Source organism: Sorex fumeus, unplaced genomic scaffold, assembly GCF_029834395.1.
Source record: "Sorex fumeus unplaced genomic scaffold, SorFum_2.1 ptg000026l, whole genome shotgun sequence".
NCBI classification, from domain to species: Eukaryota; Metazoa; Chordata; class Mammalia; order Eulipotyphla; family Soricidae; genus Sorex; species Sorex fumeus.
Genome location: NW_026606083.1, coordinates 4,520,784 through 4,542,328, shown reverse-complemented (window position 1 = coordinate 4,542,328; position 21,545 = coordinate 4,520,784). Strand labels below are relative to the sequence as shown.

Below are 21,545 nucleotides of genomic sequence, written 5' to 3'. Positions count from 1 at the left end.
CAAACCTGCATCGCATATACCTTAATGTCCTGTACTATCTCTCTAGCCTATACATTTTCTCTTAGACATTTTGGGGGCAGGATAAGGGGGCTTAGGATTTAAGCACCATTCATGGAAGTACAAGTAGATAGATTATTATAACCCCAAGGTATACATTCAGCAGATAATTACTGCATACTGGCTAAGTGGTGAGGCTAAAAAATTAGGTAAGGATGTGTTTTCTATTCTATATACAGTTGTCTCTAAAGGGAGGGACAAGGCTCACAGTACTCACTAAAGTAATCTGCTCTTTACATATGGTTCTCCATAGAGCATGACCTTAGTGTGAGCAGAATATTTTTATCTGATAATTTTTTGTGTCGGAGAGTATACTCCCAGCAGGATACCCCCAATAGTACTTGGAGCCTCTTCCTGGTTCTGTGCTCAAGGGTGGCTCCCAATAGAGTTTGGCCATTTGCAAGGCAAGCACTGAACCCCTAATCTCTCTCCAATCCCTTTGACGATGTTTCTGGCAGGAGCATGAACATGATTTGCAATCAAAATAGTGTTAGAAAAGCAAATAAAACCTGACAGCTTCTTGTCTCATGGACAGATATATCAGTTTCTGGAAATCCACCAACACAGAGTCAATTTTATGAAGAGGTAAATAAAAATATTAAAGGTAAGGTGATTGAATTTAAATTGAGGATCTTCTGTTAACTGTGTGACTGACCAAGTCATGTAAGTGTTCTCTGATTTTACTATTGCATATTTGGCGGGGTGATGTAGGAGAGTCCAAGCACTAGTCAGGAAGCCTGAAGCCAACTCCTGTGACTTCCCACCCGCCCAGCTAGACAGTTGACTGCTAAGACCCGAGGATGCAATGCTGGAAACTGCCAGGGCTACAGTCTGTGGTGGTCAGGAGCCTCAGTGCTACACTCTGCACCTACCCAATGTGCATAAGATCAGACTGAGGTCAGGCATGATCTAGCCCTTGTCCTATCTCTCCAGCCCAGTAATGTATATTCTTATGCATGATACACTAAGTATATCAAAGCTGCTTGTAAATGGCAACTTTGAATGCTTATTGTTGAAAACACAGTAACGGTAGAGTTCCCTTCTTTATTCCTTAACATCAAGTTGTTGTTTAGAGTCTTCTTCTTGGAGAGGGCAAGTTTCATGTTCATGTACTTGGCCGTAGTATAAACCTCACTGAGATAGTGAAATTTAAAGATAATAAAAATAAAAACCAATCTGAATTTTGAAAAAAGGAATACCTTAGGTGGAGTAGAACTTGGTTTTTGGTTTTGAGGCCACATCCAGTGGTGCTAAGGTCTTACTCCTGGCTCTGCGCTCAGGGATGACTCTTGGTGGTGCTCAGAGACCATATTGGATGCTGAGAATCAAACCTGGGTCTCTGGCTTCAACATAGACAACTTAACATTTGTACTGTCTCCAGAGGCTATCTACTCCAGGGGTCAGAGAGATAATACAGCAGGTAGGGTGCTTGCATTTCACATCGCTCACCCAGGTTTTGCCCCTAATATTCCATCTAGTCCAATGAGCACTTCCAGGAATGATCATTGAGTGCAAAGCCAGGCATATGCAGTGAGCATTGCCAGTGTACTCCATGTTCCCCAATAAAAGGGGTGATTGAGTAGCATGTGGCTGCTGTGGCCCCAGTTCAAATCTTGGCATCACATGTCATTTCCTAAACACTGCCAGGCATGGCCCCTGAAAGAAAGAAAAAGAGAGTGAGAATCGGATTAAGAGGGAAGATACATTCTGGGCAAGAAACTTGAATGACTGCCCACTTTCTACTATGCTGATCCTTAAGGCTGTGCACTATTTTGTTTATTGATTTGGTGGTGAAGGGGGTTGAACACAAGACCTCATGTGTGCAAGGCAAATACGTTGAACCTCATTCCTGCCCCCCCCCCCCTTTGTTTCAAACCAGGAGCTTGTTTCTTTCTTGTTAAGGTTTTGGGCCTGGCCAGGATCCAGAACACATAGCCTTTGAATTCCTGATGAGGTAATCAAAAGATCTTCAGGGTACGGAGTGCAAAAACTAGGTCTCATTTTCTGCAGTTAGTCTTATTTCATAATTTCCTACAGAGTAGTTTTATACCTGCATTTCACCATTTGTATACAACATCTCCCAGCCGTGCTGGTAGTACGTTTAAGTACTTGAGAATGCTTGCTGCATTTTCACTAAGTGATGTCAGGGCCCTCCTCAATCTAGAGTTACCCCCTCTATTGGTTGCCTTTTTTTTTTCTCTGTTCTCTAGATCAGTATTTCTCACTGAATGAAGGTCTCCAGTATATGCGAAGGGTACCACAGTGAAAAATTGCATAAGGGGGGGCCATAGTGAGCTTGAGATTAAGCTGGTGTCTATACTGGTAGGACAGGGTCCACAAAAAGGAAATGAAGTTAGGAGGCCACAGTCAGAGGATAATTAACAAACATTTCTAGATTTTCCTTCTCACATGTCCTTTTGTGTCTTGATTTTGGTGGGAAGGTGCATTTGGTGCTGAGAAGATTGGGGCATGAGAAAGATTCTAAATCATTTTATTGCCTGTGGTACTACATCATCTTCTGCACTGCTGGTAATCTTACTCCAGGATGTTAGTAGTGTGGAATACCAAGAACAAGAATGCCACATTTTTTTTTTTATGTAGGAGTACTGCTATTTATTCAGCCACTGATTAGCTGATTGAATTGAGTATGAACTCCACCTTACTTTTTTTTTCATAGTTTTATTTATTTATTTTTCCTTCTTATATTTATTTATTGAATCACTGTGGGAAAAGTTACCAAGCCTTCAGGTTTAAGTCTCAGTCATGCAATGATCAAAAACCTCTCCCTTCACCAGTATTCATTTTTCACCACCAAGAACCCCAATATACCCCCCTCCCACTCCTCCCAATGCCTGTGAGGCAGACGATTTCTACTTAACTCTTCTCTACATTGATTACATTCATTATTTTGACAAAAGATGCACCATTATTGTTTAGAATTCCCCCCCCCCAACAATCAGAATTGCTGAAAAGGCATTGTGAAATATGTTTTCTATAGCTGGTTATGAAAATCATACAATGTCGTGTGGCCGTGATAGCGGCCATGCAATTTTGGATTTCTGCAAAGAGCCAGATAATTATGAGATTGGTTTCTGTGCATCTTGTGTTATGGCTGTGCCGGATTGCCACTCGTGGGTGGCAAGTTGTGACCTCGGTAGGGCGTGAAGGACGAGCTGGTATCACCCCCCCCTTCCCATGAGACTGCAGTTGCCCCATCACCACAGGCTCATACCTGGCTTTCCTATAAGCTCTGAGGTGGCCACCTTGCTGGGCGGGGGGGGTGGGGGAGGTGAAAGGGAGCAACACCCTTTCCCTTCCGGGGAGGCATGAAATGCCACATTTTTTTTTTTTAATTAGTGAAACACCATGAGGTACAGTTGTAGATTTACAAATTTTTGTGCTTGGGTTTCGATTATACAATTATCAAGTACCCATCCCTCCACCAGTGCCCATTTTTCACCACCATGGATCCCAGTATCCCTCCCACACCCATCCCCCCATCCCACCCTGCCTCTGTGGCAGACCATTCCCTTTTGTTCTCTCTCTCCTTTTGGGTGTTGTGGTTTGCAAAAGAGGCATTGAGTGGCAATCATGTTCAGTCCATAGTCTACTTTCAACATGTATCTCCCCTCCTGGGAGGATCCTCCAAACACCCTTTATTTGGTGCTCCCTTCTCTATCTGAGCTGCCCTTTCCCCTAGAGTGCCCGGAAATGCCACATTTTTAAACATTATGAAGACGAAAGAGACATTTACTCACCAAGGTTATAGAATTAGCTGGGACTTGGAGTTCTAAATAAGTTCCAGATTTTTTTCTTTCCTTGAAATAGAAACTAACCCAAGTGGTGTTCAGCCAGCCTGGGTTCAGTCAGTGTTGGTCACATGCAGGCCTGCTGTTGAGGGCATTAGTCCAGGCTGGCGGTGCTCACCAGGGCTACACCTGGACTGGGCTGCAGCGCAAGAGCAAGAGGGTCTGTGGCGACAGGGATTGAACTGAAGGTCTCAAACATGCTCCCATGTTCCGTACCACTGTGTTCCCTGACCCCGAGATCACACATGATTCCAGAGGCTCTCAGGCTCCAGGATGAGGATGGCAAGTTTAGCACAGCTTGGTAAGCACACCCCAGGCATCAGGGTGCTCCAGAGTGCGCCAACATCATGAACCTTAAGGGGGGAATTGTTAGAAATAAAGAATCTGGTGGCTGGAGTGATAGCACAGCAGGTAGGACAATTGCCTTGCATGCAGCCAACCCAGGTTCAATCCCTGGCACCCCATATGGTCCCTTAACACCATCAGCAGTAATTCTTGAGTGCAGAGCCAGGAGTAACCCCTTAGTACCACAAGTGTGGCCTAGAACTAACAAACCAACCCACAGAATTTTGGAGCTGAGGAGGCTCAGCATGGAGGGTGGTTCCACACAGGTGCTTCCCAGACACCACCTGGAGCAATCTACACAAGGTGTGATTCCCCAAACAACCTAAATTTCTGAGAAGCACAGTTTTATTGTAGAAATCCCATTAACCAATTTCCCGGGCATATTATTTCTTTCTGGGCTCTTAAGTAGTGCTCTCTGTTGCTGTCACATGGTTTAGAAGCACTGTCTACTAGGAAGACTGCTTTGTTAAAGATTGTCACTACTTTGGGAAGGTTTTCTGGAGTTTCCAGAATGATCATGCTGCTGGCTGCTTTGCTGCCTGAGCTTGTAACATGAGGGTTAGGAGTGACCCTGGCAGGCCTGTGGCTGACGTATGTGGGAACAGTGGGAGTGACCTTGAAGGGAAGTGGAGGAGGAGTGGATATTGTTTCTCCCTCTCCTGTCCTGCTGCTCTGCCCAGCTTAAGGCTGTCTCACCCACTGATGGCACTCCTGGGCTCTGTGCACTCCAACCTCATTCCAGAGGAAGAAGAAATCCCTGAGAGAGCCCTTTATAGTGTCCACCGAGCTGATGGCAATGAAGACGAGAGGGTTGTGTCCAAGTTGCAGCGCAGGCACAGTGACGTGAAAGTTTACAAGGAATTTTGTGACTTTTATGCAAAATTGTAAGTGTCTCCTCATGAGGTTCCTCTCTTCCAGACCTAGTCTTTTCACTAGCCATTTGTGAATGTATTTGCTTGATTTTCAGCAATGGTTTCCTGGGGCGATGGGTTTTTTACAGGCTGTTGAAATGTGTGATATTCCAATACAGAATTTCCACTGGATGGAATGCAGATGGAAAAGGAAATGCCCTTTCAGTGTTACTAGTCATTGTCTTCGGTAGGATTCCATGGAAGAATTTATAATGGTTTTTCTTCTTCCTGTTTAAATTATTGGCAATTAAGTTTTTAATTACAATGACATTCTAGAAATAAATTACCCTTGCAAAAAAGTAAAGAAAAATTGCTAATAAATAAAACATCCACAGATATGGAACACATTGGAGGAAACTGAGAAATTAGTTTACAAGCTCTTGATAACAATATGATTACTGTTCCTTGCCATTAACCTTAAAAAGTCTACTTCATATTGTTAGATTTTAGCAAATGGTTCTTTATGAAACTTGTAGTGTAGAGGACCTGAGGAGATGGCTTGGAGGGCTGATGTGTGCCTCTTACCCCTATGCTCTGCAGTGCTTTCAACACCCTGGGAGTGACTCCAACACAGAGCCAAGAGTGGCTCCTGCCAGCTATGGCCCAGAAACCAAGCAGCAAACAAAACTTTAGTACTTTGACCAACTCAAGGAAGATGATTGATGCTGTTCCAAGTCATCAGTGTAGTATTCCTGTCAATCCCCAGTTTGTCAGTCAAGAAGACTTGAAATGAGCTGTATTCCCTTATTGCCACTAATCCATTCTCAGTGCTATTGCTTCAGATGTCGTTTATTTGAACAGTTCACAAAACGCTTTATTTAAGAGGAGTTGGAAGACATCAAAAAGCTATATGCTATTAACTAATGACTCTAGTAAAATTTTTAAAGTAATTTGGGGGTTAGAATTACATAGTAACACAATGCTTTGTGTTAAACTTTCCATGTGCTTTTAGAAGTTACACATTTTCCTTTTTTGTTGTTTTTGTTTTTGTTCTGGAGTCAGTGTTGATTCCCATTTCTGTGCTTGGGGTCATTCCTGATAATAAATGGAGAAGTACTTGGTTTTTATACTTTAATAAATGAGATGCTTGTACAGTAGAAAGTTCAATAATACTAAATTCTCTGTGATGTTGATAAGTGGAATTCAGCTAGCCACACACAATTTTGATTGATAGGTTCTGTACTAAAAGTAGTGTGTGTGTGTGTGTGTGTGTGTGTGTGTGTGTGTGTCTGTGTCTGTGTGTGTCTGTGTCTGTGTCAGTGTCTGTGTATAAATTCCCTAATACACCTTCCTGTCACTCAGGACTGCTTCTGACTCTCTGCTTGGGGGTCACTACAGTAGTGCTAGGGATCGACTAGGGGTCCCCCGTGAAAGCTGTATAAAAGGCATATGCTGGGCTGGAGTGATATTACAGTGGGTAGGGCTTGCAGGTAGCTGACCTGGGTTCAATCCCCGACATTCCATATGGTCCCCTGAGCTTTGCCAGAAGTGATCCCATAGTGCAAAACCAGGAGTTAACCCTGAGCACAGCGATGTGACCTCCAAACCAAACACAAACCAAAAAAAAAAAAAGAAAGAAAGAATTAAGGTAAGTTCCTTAAACCACTATACTGTCTTCCAGCGCCCTGTCACTAATACTTTTCATTGAATTTTTCTTTTTCAGAAAACATAGTCAACTCATTGTAACTAACTCAGTGACCATGTAACTCTCATTCATTACCTTTGGGCTGGGCATATCTGGGCACTCAAGCTGCTTCTGGCTCTGTACTTGGGTCCTTCCTCAGATGACAGGCAGTGCTGTGGATCAAAGCCAGGTCAGCCACATAAAGTCATGTTCCTTAACCCCTGTACTATCTCTCTGGTCCCACTCAAACACTAAAAAGTAAATTCTGGGGACTATAGAGATAGTACATAGGTTAAGGCACGAACCTTGCAAGGTTCAATTCTCAGCACCTTCTAAGTTCCCCTAAGAACCACTGGAGTGACACCTCAAAACAGTGTTGAGAGTAGACCCTGAGCAATGCTGGTTATAGTCTAAGCCCTCCAGCCCTTACAAAAAGAATTTCCAGAATAGGAATTTGGCGTGCAGGACTAGAGTCGATGTTTTGTTTGTGGGTACACTGGATTTAAACTCTGGCACTCCACAGTCTCCTAGAATTGTTTTGAGCAACCCCTGAGCATTGAGTAGCCCCTGAGAACTGATAGGTATTACCCAAAACACAAACCGAAATTATTTGTATCACACGTAATATTAAACAATAAAAAACAACTTTGAAAGAAATATATAGGTCATTGTAACTTGGTTAGTTTTTAGATACATCCTTCTTTTATGAAAGATGTTAGTGAAGCTGTGCTTATTACAGGGGAGGGGGACTAGAGGGCTTTGCAGTAAATTTAAAGCTATTCTTTTTTAAAGTCTATTAAAGAATGTGTAGGATTCAGAGAGACAGTAAAGTATTGTAAGATGCTTGCATTGCTTGCAGCCAGCCCTGGTTCAGTCTCCGGCATAGCATGTGATCCTTGAGCACAGAGCCAGAAATAAGCCCTGAGTGCAACCATCTGTGGCCCAAAACTCTTAAAATAATTTTTTTTTAAATTTTAGAGGGTCAAGATTAGAGAAAAGGAAGATGTGAACAGTTCATTAGGTTGATGAAATTGTGGATGTTTCTCCCCCCCCCCCCCCCCCCCCGACCACTCCCATCCCGCGGGTTTTCTCTAACCTCCTGCTTCCTTTCCTGCTTGTTATTTTAAAGGGATACTACAGAATGCTTGTCATTGATACTACTTTATTTTGGAAGAACTATCCGCTTGCATTTTTAATATGTCTGTTTTTTAATTCTATTTCTGTATTTGAAGTTAGATATAAGCAATTCATAGTATATTGAATGCAGGCTTTTCCCCCCTATCTGATAGATAATGTTTCTATTTGATATGATTTGGCAGTTAACTTTGGGATCTGGGAATGCTTAAATTTTTTATCCCATGTTTATTAATGATAGTCACATTCCCAGATCCAGAAAATAACTTACTAAATTAGGCTGGAGAGATAGTACAGCAAGTAAGATATTTGCCTTACATGATCCTGGCTCTTTTCAGTCCCTGGCTTTCTGGGTACCCCGAGTATCCCAGGAGTTACCTTTGAGCATCACTGGGTGTGACCCAAAAACTAAAAAGCAAACAATAACAACACAAAAATCCTACTAAATCAGACCAAATAGAAACAACTTTTGGATATTTGGGGGAAACCTCTATAAACAAGTCTCTGACAAACATTTTGATATTGGAACTCCTTACCATTCTTTTTTCATCACACTTGGTGGTGTTCTGGTGCTCCTTTACACTCTTAAATTCAAAGGTCTAGTGCCAATGCATTACACACAGCTGGGTAAAGTTCTGTTTGTGGTACCATATAGTCCCGTGAACATTGTTTTATGAACACACCTGGCCCCCAAGCAGTATGCCAGGATTAGCTTCTAAACACTGCCTACTGTGGCCCCAAGATAAAAAAAATATTTAATATTGTTTCTGTTTTGGACTATACCTAGTTGTGCAAGGGATCGAACCCAGGCCTCCAGAATACAAAGCATCACACTAACCCTATGAGCTATCTTTTCAGACCTTCTTAAAAATTATTGAGGTACCTAAAGAGCTGTTGTTTGTTAATGTTCAAGAAAAATATAGAAATATTTATTGATTTAAAATAAATTCAGTCCAGGAAGATAATTAAACATGCTAGACCTACATGCACAAGACCAAGGTCTCATTACTCAGCACATGGTCACTTGAGCACCAAAGGAGCAGCACCCAGTGAGCCAGGAGCAGTGCCTGAGCAACACCAGGTTGTGATACAGAAAAATAATGATGTTAATAAAAATAACAAACTCATAACATGTTAATAATGTTAACACTAATTTTCTATGAATATACAAAAACCCTTTCCAAAATGACAAAAGTCTAGTGGGTGAAGGTACCGTGCTGCCAGCAGGTCAACATGTACCCACAGGGCAAGTGTATCAGCAACCTGGTAGCACCTTCAGGATTCTTGATATCCCAGAACTGCTGCTGTGCCTCTAGCCAGACCCCAACACCTGGAACCAAGTTTCCTGAGAAATTAAACAGCCACGAGTTAGGTATGTGGGAGCCATGCCCACAAACCATCTCTGGCTCAGCTGTACAAGCTCATTTATCAGCCTTGCTGGAGAGATTTCTTTTGAAAGAGATCAAAAGCCACAGTTAATCTTGGACCCATGCAAGGCTGAACAGACCAGGATAGATTGGAGGGGGGCAGGTCGGCCTGGTTCTCACCCAAGCAGAGCCACTGGCATCTGCTTGCTCCCACAATCTAAAATCACCACCATGCCCCAGCTAAATTTGACTGTCCCAGGATGGATCTCACTGAGATATAATCTGCTGAAAGTTCAGGTGTGTGGGTTTTGTGACTGAAATCTCCTGGCTTTCTCGGAGTCGGGAACGGCTACCTCCCGCCACCCTGTACTTCTGAAAGCGCCTCCCTGTCCTTCTGGAAGCCTCGTGACTCATGTCCACACTCCAAAGCTTCCCCCTAGTTAAAAAGCTACTCCAATCCTGATAAAAAATATTGAGCGTCCTGAACAAACACAATGACCTTTTGGTACCTGTATTGCAAACCATAGTGCACAAAAGGCGAGAGAGAAGGAAAATGCCTGCCCTAGAGACAGGCTGGGGGTGGGAGTGGGGGGGTGCTAGGGTGTGGCAGTAGGGAAGCAGGACATTGGTGGTGGGAAAAGTACACTGGTAGTGGGATGAGTTTTGGATCATTGTGTGATTGAAACCCAGTCATGAACAGCTCTGTAATGCTCTATCTCATGGTAATTCAATAAAAAATTTAAAAGAAGAAACAAACTCAGGAGATACCTGGCAGCCAGCGTCCAGCAGAGCTTAGCTGGAATGAGTAAGACTGGCATGAATGGACACTGCTGATGACATTCATAAGTCCCTGAAGCCCTGCAATGGCCCTTCCTTCCTTCCTTCCTGGAAATTTGCATTCATGAATTAATAAATTCTTCTTTTGACCTTGCTGTTTAAAAAAAGGTCTAGTGGGGAGAGTGTCATTGTAGTACATGTTTGCAAAATATTATTTATCAAAGTGTCTTTTTTTTTTTTTTTTGCTTTTTGAGTGACACCCAGCGATGCACAGGGGTTATTCCTGGCTCTGTACTCAGGAGTTACTCCTGGCGGTCCTCAGGGCACCATATGGGATGCGGGGGATCGAACCTCAGTTGGCCATTTGCAAGGCAAATGCCCTACCCACTGTATTGTAGCTCCAGCCCCCTCAAAGTGTCTTTTAATAAATGATAGATACTTCTGCATTCACCTTTTTATATGTTGTTTTAGATAATGTGAGGGAATTGTGACTTATCAAGAAAAACAATTGGAAAGTGGATCTTTTAACTAGGAGGGCCACAATGATACTTTGAAAATCACTAATCAGGAAATGATGAATCAGAACATTCTAAAATGTTCCTTTCTATTTTTCTTTGGAATTCTAAAGTCATTAAGGATTTGGTGAATCTATTGAAGGGTTTTTTTGTTGTTGTTTTGTAAATTAATAAATCCACCTTTCTTCAGGTTTTTTAGACTGAGTTAAAACTCCAGAATAATTATTTAGAAATGGTAAGGTTTAAGCTAATAATCAGTGTTTCATATTTGAGTCACATCTTGTTTCCTAAGTAGCTGCATATGTGTGTCTTTTTATCTGGGGAGGGGAATGCTGGGGACACATGACAGTTCTCAAGGGGGATTCCCAGCTTATTGCTTGGGCTTCCTCCTAGCAGTGCTTGGCAACATGCAGTGCCAGATACTGACCATGGCTATCAGACATGTAAAGTGTGCACTCAGCCCATTGAGTTACAGCCCCACAATATTTTTTTTTTGCTTACTTTGTTTTTAAAACAATACTTGAACTGAGGATATGTCTCAGTGGTAGTATATGTGTTGTATGCATAAGACCTGGATTCAGTCCCCAACATCACAAAAAAAAAAAAACCTGAAAATTATTAGGACAGGTGTGAGTTACTATGCTTAATCAAGGAACATTGTGGATTTTGGTAGGAGAAAAGAGCTTTACTGAAATTCATCTAATTGCAAAAACAGATAAAGATGTAAAGAAGGGAATTTTTATGGGGGCCAGAGTGGTAGTAAGGAGTAAGGCACTTGCCTTGCATGCAGCCTACCTGGGTTCAATCCCTGACATCCCATATGGTCCCCTGAGCACCATTAGGAGTTATTTCTTATTGTCACTGAGTATGGTCTGAAAAGAAAAAAGGGGAACGGGGAGCTTTATGATATTTTTCTTTGGAAATTTTGAATTAAGCAAGGCTGACTTTTTTTTTTTCCTTTTAATAGGACACTTAGGCTAGATTTGTCTAACAATGAAATAGTATCCCTTTGCCCTGCATGCAGCCACACAGGTCCACCCCCAGCACCAGCCTTCCTCCCCCAGGAGTTATGCCTGAGCCCAGCACTTGAGTAAGCCCTAAACACAACCAAGTGTTTCCGAAAAACCAGAATAAATAAATCAGTCGTGTTGTTGTTTTGCAGCAGTACCTGATGATGCTAGTTGGGGTGCTACTCCCAGCTCAGTGCTCAGGGCTTGCTCCCTGCATTGCTTGGGGGACTATATGATGCTAAGGGTTGAACCAGGAGCTCCTATATCAAACTAAGAAGATTCTGTAGTGCAAGTGAAACAATGACCAGAATAAAAAAACATTCCATAGACTGGGAGAAAATATTTGCCCACCACTCATCTCCCAAAGGCTTACTGTCCAAACTGTATAAGACGATGGTGGAACTTTATAAGAAAAAACATCCCCATCAAAAATGAGAAGAGATGAGCAGAAATTTCCTCAGAAAAGAAATACAGATGGCCAAAAGGAATACCAAAAAATGCTTGGCATCACTCATCATCAGGAAGATGCAAATCAACACAATGAAATAACACTTCATTGAAGTTGACACATATAAAAAAGATTAAAAACAACCAGTATTTGGGAATATGAAGAAAGGGAACCCGCATTCACTGCTTGTGGGAGTGTCAGCTGGTCCTACCTTTTTAGGAAACAATATGGACTTTTTTAAAAAACAGTCATAGAATGATCGCACACACTTGTGGGATGTAAAAAAAAAAAAACCATAATATGAGACTAATACCCAAGGACAGTAGAAACAAGGGCCAGGAGGACTGGTCCACGGTTGGGAACACTTGCCTCAAGTGCTTGGGAAAAGGTAGTTAGAATAGAGAAGGGACCACTATAACAAAGATATTTGGAAATGATCACTCTGGATAAGAACTGGGAGCTAAAGTAGGTAAAGGAACAAACATGATAACCCCATAATATCTGTGTTACTACATAATTTAGTAACTGTGTTACTACATAATGATCAAAAGAAGAGGAGGAGGGAGGGAGGGGGAGAATTCCCTGCCATAGAGGCAGACTGGGGGTAGGGGATGGCAGTAAGGGAGCTAGGTACATTGGTGGTGCGAAATGTACACAGATAGAGTGATGGGTGTTGGAACATTGTATGACTCAAACCCAATCATGAGCAACATTGCAACTGTGTATCTCACAGTGAACTCAATAAAAAATAAAAATAAATTTAAAAACTAAAAAACTGATTTTCCTCATGATCCAGCAATTCCGCTTGTTGGCATTTACTCCCAAGAACCCAAAAACTCTTCAAAATAGACATATTCACTCCTATGTTTATTCATCAGTCCACAGTACTATTCACACTAACCAAAATCTGGAAACAGTGAGCAGGTCCAAGAACAGAATACTGGCTAAAGAAACTGGTACATGCACACAGTGAAATGCTACTCAGCTATAAGCAGTCATACAGTTTGCAGCTCCCTGGGTAAATCTGTAGAGCATTGTGCTGAGTGAAGTTAGAAGGAGAGAGATAGGTACAGATAATCTCCCTCGTGTGTGGGAAAGAGGAGGAAGAAACAGCAAACACGCAAAGGCAGCAGAAATGGAGAACTGCTTGAACAGGAAGCGTCAGTGTAGGTATGTGGGTAGGATGGAGGGTGCCACTGTCCATGGTGGAGGGAAGGAGATACTCTGGTGCAGGGTGTGGTGTTGAACAGTTTTTGCATAAAACTCTGCTATCATTAGTGTAAATCACAGTGCCTAAAATGTCCAATATAAAATTGGGGGAACATTTTTAATTCTATTTCCAACTTAATAAGGGAAGTTGAATTTTATTAGTATGGGTAGTGAATATTGTACATCTTAGAGTAAATTGTGGCAAGGGATTGCTATTAGGGAAAAGAAGGGAAAGTTGTTTCTATTGAGGAAAGGTGAAGGTAAAACAAAAATGCTAAGAAAACAATAAGACTTAGGCTGAGCCTGGAGTGATAGTACAGCTGGTAGGGCATATGCCTTGTACGTGGCTGACCTGGGTTCGATTCCCAGCATCCCATATGGTCCCCTGAGCACCGCCAGGAGTAATTTCTGAGTTCATGAGCCAGGAGTAACCCTTGCATCGCCAGGTGTGACCCAAAAAGAAAAAAAAAAAGACAGACTTTGATCTCGGACTAAGCAGTTGTCAGTAAAATGGAGACTCTTCATCTTACCTACCTCATAAAACAGTTTTAAAGATTGGGAAGAATGTTCGTGGTAACTTTAGTCAGCAGTTGCACCAGTGGACAGACACATGGAAAGCTTGTGCTTTGAGTAGAAGTCTGAAAATAAACTCGTCAAATTGTGAAGGTCAATGATCATTCTTCATATTGGTCCATCTCCTCTGAGGCCTTTAGACAGTGCAGTTTGTTAAGTTTAGGGAATATTTGAAAATGATTAATTAGCTGATTATCAATCCTGACCTACATGAGGTGTCCAAATCCATTGTCTGTTCTTGCAGAGGGGCTGGAGCGATAGCATAGCCAGTAGGGTGTTTGCCGTGCACGCAGTCAACCCAGGTTTGGTTCCTCCATCCCTCTCAGAGAGCCCAGCAAGCTACTAAGAGTATCACGCCTACATGGCTGTCTGGCAAGCTCCCCGTGGTGTATTCGATATGCCAAAAACAGTAACATCAAGTCTCACAATGGAGACATTACTGGTGCCTACTCGAGCAGATGGATGAACAACTGGAGGACAGTGCTATGGTGCTACTCTTGCAGAGAGTATTTTAGGAGTTTGTACGAGTTGTGTGGTATAAACAGGGATTATGAGGGCTGAGGGATAGTACTGGTATTTGCCTTCCTTGTTGCTAACTCTGGTTCCATCCCCAGTACAGAGCCAGCAGTAATCCCTGAACACAACTCTATATTGCTCAGAATTCAAAACAAAACAAAAAAAATAATAATCAGGCAGGGGAGGGAGAGGGTGGTTCGAGAGATAGAACCAGGCTTCAGGCACTTGCATTGCGTGGGATTAACCCACAGCACCAGAATAATCTCTAAGCACTGCTAGTTGTGGTGGGAGGTGGAGAGGAGGCAGAGAAGGGAGGGAGAGAAAAGAGGGGAGGGAGAAAGAAAAGGGAAGGAAGAAGAGGAAAAGAATAAGAACACAGTCCTCTCTGGAATGGAGTCTAAACTATGTTTTGTATGGATTTTCTCTAACTTTCTTTGGCCTGGAGTTAACCTGTTGACATCAGGGTTAATCAGGATTTTGTTACAGGGAAGTGCTCTGAACCCTAGGTCCTCTTTCACATTCTTACACAGCCTTTGTTGCTGTCTGGGGGTAACCTCTCATTTGTAGGGGGTGTGGGATCCACCTTTCTCCACCTTACTCCATTTCATCTTATCAATTCCAGTTCTGTGTCCACAAAAAACATCTGTCCTTCATACTTTTGGGACTGCTTTAGGACTGGTGACAGTTTAACTTTAAATCACCTCCTGATTTTATTAATTCGTCAGGTGCTCCCTTTCTGCCTGCTTAAAAGGGAACTAACCAGTGAGATAACCTTTCTCTATTCCAGGACATGGCATTCAATTGGACATGATAACCAAACCCATTTTTGAGAGTTCCTGCTTGATGAGTCAAGAGTTAGTATGAAGGGGGGAGGGAGTTCGATTCAAGTGCTAGCTAGCTGAGACAATGGTGTACTTGTCCCTAAAATCCATCTTACTACAGGCTGATGTTAGTGGCTTATCTATAGGGCTGGTTGGAAAAATAAATTAGAAAAACAATATGGGAAGTGCATCATTTGGAAGAAAGGCTTTTATAAACTTCAGGAATCTTTTCAGAGGGTTGGTGTTGGCTCAGCCCACGGCCTTCTTGACCCTGAGAAGCTTCAGGAGAGTTCTCAGAGAGCCTATTGTTTTTTCTTCCTTGGTTCCATCCATATCTAGACCTATTTCAACTTTCACAGAGTGCTGAAGAACGTTTTCTTAAGATTGAGAGGCAGGACAAGAGCCAAAAGGGAATGGGGAGTGATCATTTCCAGTGTTGTCATAGTGGACCCTCCTCTATCTTAACTACACTCCAAGAACTGAGTGTTGAAAGTAGGTAAAGGGATAGACATGATAAACTTCAGCATCTGTATTGCAAAGCATAATGCCTAAAATGAGAGAGAGAGAGAGAGAGAGAGAGAGAGAGATAGCGAGAGAGAGAGAGAGACCAACGGAGAGAGGGAGGGAGAGACGGACGGACGATGGGCAGATGGATGGATGGACTGGGGACATTGGTGCTGGGAAATTATACTGGTGGAGGAATGAGTGTTGGAACATTGTATGACTGAAACCCGGTCATGAACAGCTTTGTAATGCTCTCTCTCATGGTGATTCAATATAATAAAAAAAAAAAAATACTAAAAAAAGGGAATGAGAAACAGACTGAAGTCACTATTGCCTGCTCAGTTATAGACATGCACTGTTGTTTTTGTTGTTTTTAAACTTTTTCCCAATTGTAGTTGAGAGGGTTACAGCAGTTTTCAAGTTCCTGATATTGTATACATACAGATTTACTGCTTGGCCCCCCTCAGTGCAGTACCCATGATTCCTTCCCTGGCCCCTTCCCTTTGTTTGCTCCAGTTCAGCGTTCTCCCACCCCATTCCCATTATGTGTTCATTGACAGTTATGGCTTTGGTACATGCTGTTACCTAAGCACCACCCATGTGCTTCTGACCAGCTCCTTAAGCAGCCTATTATTCCTCTCATGTCCTCCTACCTAACCTGGCACTCTAGGTCTGTTCTTTAGTATTTGAGGCTTATTATCAATTTTTATAGTCCATATCTCTGGTATGTTACTCTATACCACAGACAAGTAGGATCATCCTGTGTTTGTCCTTCTGTCTCTGGCTTACTTTTTTCAGTATGGTACGCTAATTCCAAGTTGCCACCAACTGCCTATATTGTATATGAAACACAGTGTTAAAGAGAACTGCTCATGTGTCAACCCTGGTTTGGTCCTTATCAATACCTGGTCCCCAGACGTTGGCTTTGAAATTGGACTAGTAGATTTGGGGAGACAGTGGGTTGCACCAAGCAGTGCTGGGGCCACTCCTGGGTCTATTCTTAGGAGCGGCACCCAGTGGTGTTCATGGGACCATGTAGCACATGTGAGGCAGCACCTTAACCCCTGTGCTATCTCTCAGCCAAGACTTGGGGTTACTTTAATGAAACAGTTTAGAAAGCTCGAAAGTCTTTGCCATAGCTGGTGGTGCTCGGGGGCCGCTGCCAACTTTGCTCAGAAGTGGCTCCCTGTATTCTGGGGCCCATGCAGTGAAGCATGCATCACAGCCTGACCTTCAGCCCATCAAGTTCTCCAGCCCCTACGGCGCAGCTCAACTTCCTCTCACCCTACTTCCTGGTGGGTAATAGAGTCTTACTCATTGTCTGTTTACTGAGGAGACTATGAGAATGTTCAAAAGAAATGCAAAGCAAGAGGCCCTTTCAGATTGTGAGATACTCGAGCAAAGAAAAACAGTGCTGGAGAGGTGGCTCTAAGGACTGTAGCACACTCACAGGCCAGGTTCAGCTTCTAGCCCCAGCACCTCACAGGCCCCTGAGCGCCACCAGGTGTGTTCCCAAAAGCAAAACATATGTTTGGTTTTGAATCTAAGAAAAAGCAGTCTAACTCACTTTCCTTGTTCAACAGCAACATGGCCAATGCGCTGGCCAATGCCTCCTGTGAGCGCTGTAAAGGGGGCTTTGCGGCTGCTGAGAAGATCGTGAACAGTAACGGGGAGCTGTACCATGAGCAGTGCTTCGTGTGTGCTCAGTGCTTCCAGCAGTTCCCAGAAGGGCTGTTCTATGAGGTGAGTCACCCTGGGGAGAACAGAGGGCTTATTCTTTCTCCTTCTTCATTGCTTTTATTTTCTCCAGGTATCCTTCCTCACTTTAAATTTCAATGTTAAATATTATATTGAAGTACCAGATACAGTAGCAAGAACTTGCTACCTCTCAGTGATGGTCAAAATATGCAGTGCCATGACAGACCTCCTCTGTTTATATTGTTTGTCCTCCTTGTAACAAGAACTATCAGACTGGAGCTCCAAGCTCAGCAGGCAAGATCCTTTCATAAGTAGACTATGGACTGAACATGTTTGCCACTCAATGCCTCTTTTGCAGACCACAACACCCAAACGGAGAGAGAGAACACAGGGGATTGTCCTGCCACAGAGGCAGGGGGGGATGGGGGGATGGGGGTGGGAGGGATATTATCCATGGTGGTGAAAAACGGGCACTGGTGGAGGGATGGGTATCTGAGCATTGTATAATTGAAACCCAAGCACAAAAAAAATTGTAAATCTACAACTGTAAAAAAATAAATAAATAAAAATTTTTAAAAAAAAAAAGATCCTTTCATAAACATCAGCTGTAGCTTTTCTTAGGTCCTACTTGCTTGCCCCTAAAGATTTTCTGATTTTGTTTGTTTTTGTTTTTTAACCACCTGTGGCAATTGTCAGAGCTACTCCAATCTCTTTACTTGAGGATCATTCCTGGCAGGGCTTGGGGGACTCTGGTTCCATCATATTGACCATATGGGGTACTGGGGATTAAACCCAGGTTGGCCATATGCAAGGCAGCAAGGCAAGTACTACCTGCTGTACTACCTGCTGTACCTCTGGCTACTTCCTTCCCTCCCTCCTTCGGTCCCTTCCTTCCGTCCTTCCTTCTTTCCTTCCTTCCTTCCTTCCTTCTTTCCTTCCTTCCTTCCTTCCTTCCTTCCTTCCTTCTTTTTTTTTTTTGGTGAATCAAATGTTTGTTATTGAAACTTATTTAGATATAGATAGTTATTATTGAAACTTTATGAGGGAGAGAAATTGAGAAGTATGTGTTCAAGAGCGAAGATAGGCTTCTCCAGAGTGGAAATAGCCAGCAAAGAAACAGAGACTATCAAGTGAGACCCCTGTTCAGGGGAGAGCATGGGCTTAGAGGATGCCATCCGCCCCCGCCCCCTTTCTGTTCTGGCTTCTTTCCCTTTTCTCAGCACACTGCTGAACATCCTTTCTGAAGGAGAGGAACTCTTACCCACTCCACAGCTCACAGCAGTGTGAGTTACAGCCCCATGCCTTTGTTTTCTCAGGAGGATGTCCTCTAAAATGAGTGGGTTACTTTTTCCATAGTCAACTCTTCATGTGTCTTATATTCTTTCCTAAACACTTTTCTTGATCCTTGGGTCTTATCGTTGCATTTATACTTCACATTATTGAATCCTCTTCTCAGTTAAGTCTACTTGGGAATTGGTCTCGGGAGACTGATGTCCAAGAATGAGGATAAGGGAGATGTATATGTATATCCCAGAAAAATAAAGATATCACTTGGGTAACTTACTTTCCTTGTAGGGGGCAGGATTTGGGTCCCAGCTAGCAGTGCACATGGTGCTGCTCCAAACTCGTTGGTTGCAGGGAACTGTGGGGCCCCAGAAATTGAATTTAGGTCTCCTGTGTACAAACTGTCTCCCTGACTTGCCATCGTTCTCCTTATGTGTTTGTGTTTATATGTCATTCATATATATGTTCCCCAAGCACCGCCAGGAGTAATTCCTGAGTGCAGAGCCAGGAGTAACCCCTGTGCATCGCCAGGTGTGACCCAAAAAGCAAAAAAGAAAAAAAAAAAGATTAACAACCAGTGGGGCGAGGGCATCAGCAGCCTGATGTTGCCTTCAGGCTTCCTAATACCCCAAAATTGCTGCTGTGCCTTTGGCCAGATCCCAACAACTTGGGAACAAGTTTACCAAGAAATTAAACGGCCAGAAGTTAGGTGTGTGGGAGTCACACCTACAAATCACCTCCAGCTCAGCTATACAAGCTCACTCAGAGTTGGGATGGGCTACCTCTCCTGCTTCCCAATACACATGGAAATACTGGCAGTCACCTCCACAAAACAACTCCAGCACCACTCTGTAAGCTCTACTATTGGCTTTGCCTTAGAGACCCCTAAATAAACCTTGAAGAGATCAAAAGCCGCAGTTATGCTTGGACCCATACATGGCTGAACAGACCAGAGTAAATTGGAGGGGACTGGTTGGCCTGTGCCTGCCCAGTCAGTGTCCCCGGCAGCCTCTTGCTTCCACAATCCAAAATTGCTGCCATACCCCATGCCTGACTCCACTGTCTCAGGATGGACCTCACCAAGACATAATCTGCTGAAACTTTTGTAATGTGGATCTTAGCACACCAACTGCCCTGGCCTAGAGACACAGAGGCAAGTGCCAAAAGGTACCACAGCACCAGAGATCTCTCTGGGCCCCATACCAAACCAGTATCACCAGGACACCCCAGATGGAGCAGGTGCAGTCTCCCCACCTACTCCAGATGGAATCCCAGTGACCAAGAGCTTCCACAAGCAAGACCCAGGCATGCGGGTTCAGGACTAAATCTCTAGGCCACATGGTGGTAGAGGACCCGGGCTTTCCCTCCCTGTTCCCCGCCCACCCAGAAGACTGGCTGTCACGCCCAAACTTTGCCTCCAGACGCCATCTTAGCACACCAACAGCCCTGGCCCAGAGACTCCCAATTGAATCCCAAAATGGATTAGTGCCATACCGAGATGTCTCTGGAACCCAACCATTTACAATCTAGAAATTTACATTTATAATCACAGCCGTGCAAGCTCTTGTGATATTCTAAATGAGCTATGGAAAATATATTACCTAGCGTCTGCCCTGGCAGGTAGGCTTGGATGGTGGTGGGAAAATTTGAGCAAAATTAATGCCCAAAATTAGAGGAGAGTATTGGGGAAATTGTCTGCCATAGAGGCAGGGTGAGGACTTCAGTGTATACCTGGGGTGGAGGGGTGGGGGAACCTTATACTTGGGACATTGGTGGTGGAAAATGTGCACTGATGGAGGGATTGGGTGTTCCATCATTGTATGGCTGAATCTCAAACATGAGAGCTTTGTTACTCTATCTCATGGTGATACAATAAAATAAAAAAGTAATGTGGAGTTCATGCCCAATTCAATCAGCTTAATCAATGGCTGAACAAATACAGTAATCCTACATTATTTAAAAAAAAAAAAGATTAACACACAAAGCTCAACCTGTAACAACATGTTAGTTATCTGTTATCTATCACCGTCACTGTTGTTATTCATCGATTTGCCCAAGCAGGCTCAAGTTATCTGTTATACAAGGACTTAATGGCTTCAGGGTGAGATAACGATCTTCACACACTTTCCTCTAAGGAAACTTTTTTGGATCATTTTTAGTGTTATATGTTTTTATACCACAGCAATACAAAATTAATATTTTAAGACCTGCTTTTGGGGCAGACTGGAGCAATAGCACAGCAGGTAGGGCATTTGTCTGGCACGCGGATGACCTGGGTTTGATTCCTCTTTCCCTCTCGGAAAGCCCTGCAAGCTACCGAGAGTATCCCGCCCACACGGCAAAGACTAGCAAGTGACATATTCAATATGCCAAAAGCTAACAAAAAATCTCACAATGGAGATGTTACTGGGCCTGCTCGAGCAAATCAGTGAACAACGAGAGGACAGTGCTACAGTGCTTTTGGGGCAGACTTGTGTGGTGGTGGGAAAATTCAAAATAATGCTGGTGGGAAGGTATAATGGTGGTGGGATTGGTATTGGAATATTGAATATAATAAATATTGTGAAGTCTATAAAAAATAAATGTATTTTTAAAAAAAGAAAAGAAAGTTGCTTGCCACTCCTAATACTACTTTCTTACAAAAATCATACCTGAGAGTGAAATTCCCAGGTTACCCTATAGAAATTCTATCCAGTCCTTGAGTACATAAAATACAAAATTACCATGCATATGCAAAACTCTGGGAAACAGCTTTAGGAGTTTTTGTTAGGCTGATTGGGGAGATACTTCAAGTGGAATAGCTGCCTAGCAGGTGTGAGAACTTGGGTCATTTCCTGGCCCTGTGGTCCCCCAGCACTGCAGGTGAGGCCCTAGTGGTCCCCATGCACCACATATGAAGGTCTAAAATGTCAGACCCTTACACTGGACTGAGCATCAACAGGA

At 43.2% G+C, this 21,545-nt stretch overlaps 1 protein-coding gene across 3 annotated transcripts in view; it reads left to right on the top strand.

Annotated features, from left to right (window-relative positions):
* LIMS1 (LIM zinc finger domain containing 1) overlaps positions 1 to 21,545 on the top strand; it is a 132,769-nt gene that overhangs the window by 89,013 nt on the left and 22,211 nt on the right. Inside the window, exons 1-2 of one of the 3 annotated variants that reach the window (XM_056114644.1) lie at positions 4,896 to 5,095; positions 17,204 to 17,363. In XM_056114644.1, the coding sequence (XP_055970619.1) occupies positions 4,914 to 5,095; positions 17,204 to 17,363 (342 nt within the window). In that variant the 5' untranslated portion in view covers positions 4,896 to 4,913. Of the gene's footprint in view, positions 1 to 4,895; positions 5,096 to 17,203; positions 17,364 to 21,545 lie in introns of those variants that run through there. The other 2 variants (XM_056114645.1, XM_056114646.1) reach the window with 2 other exon arrangements.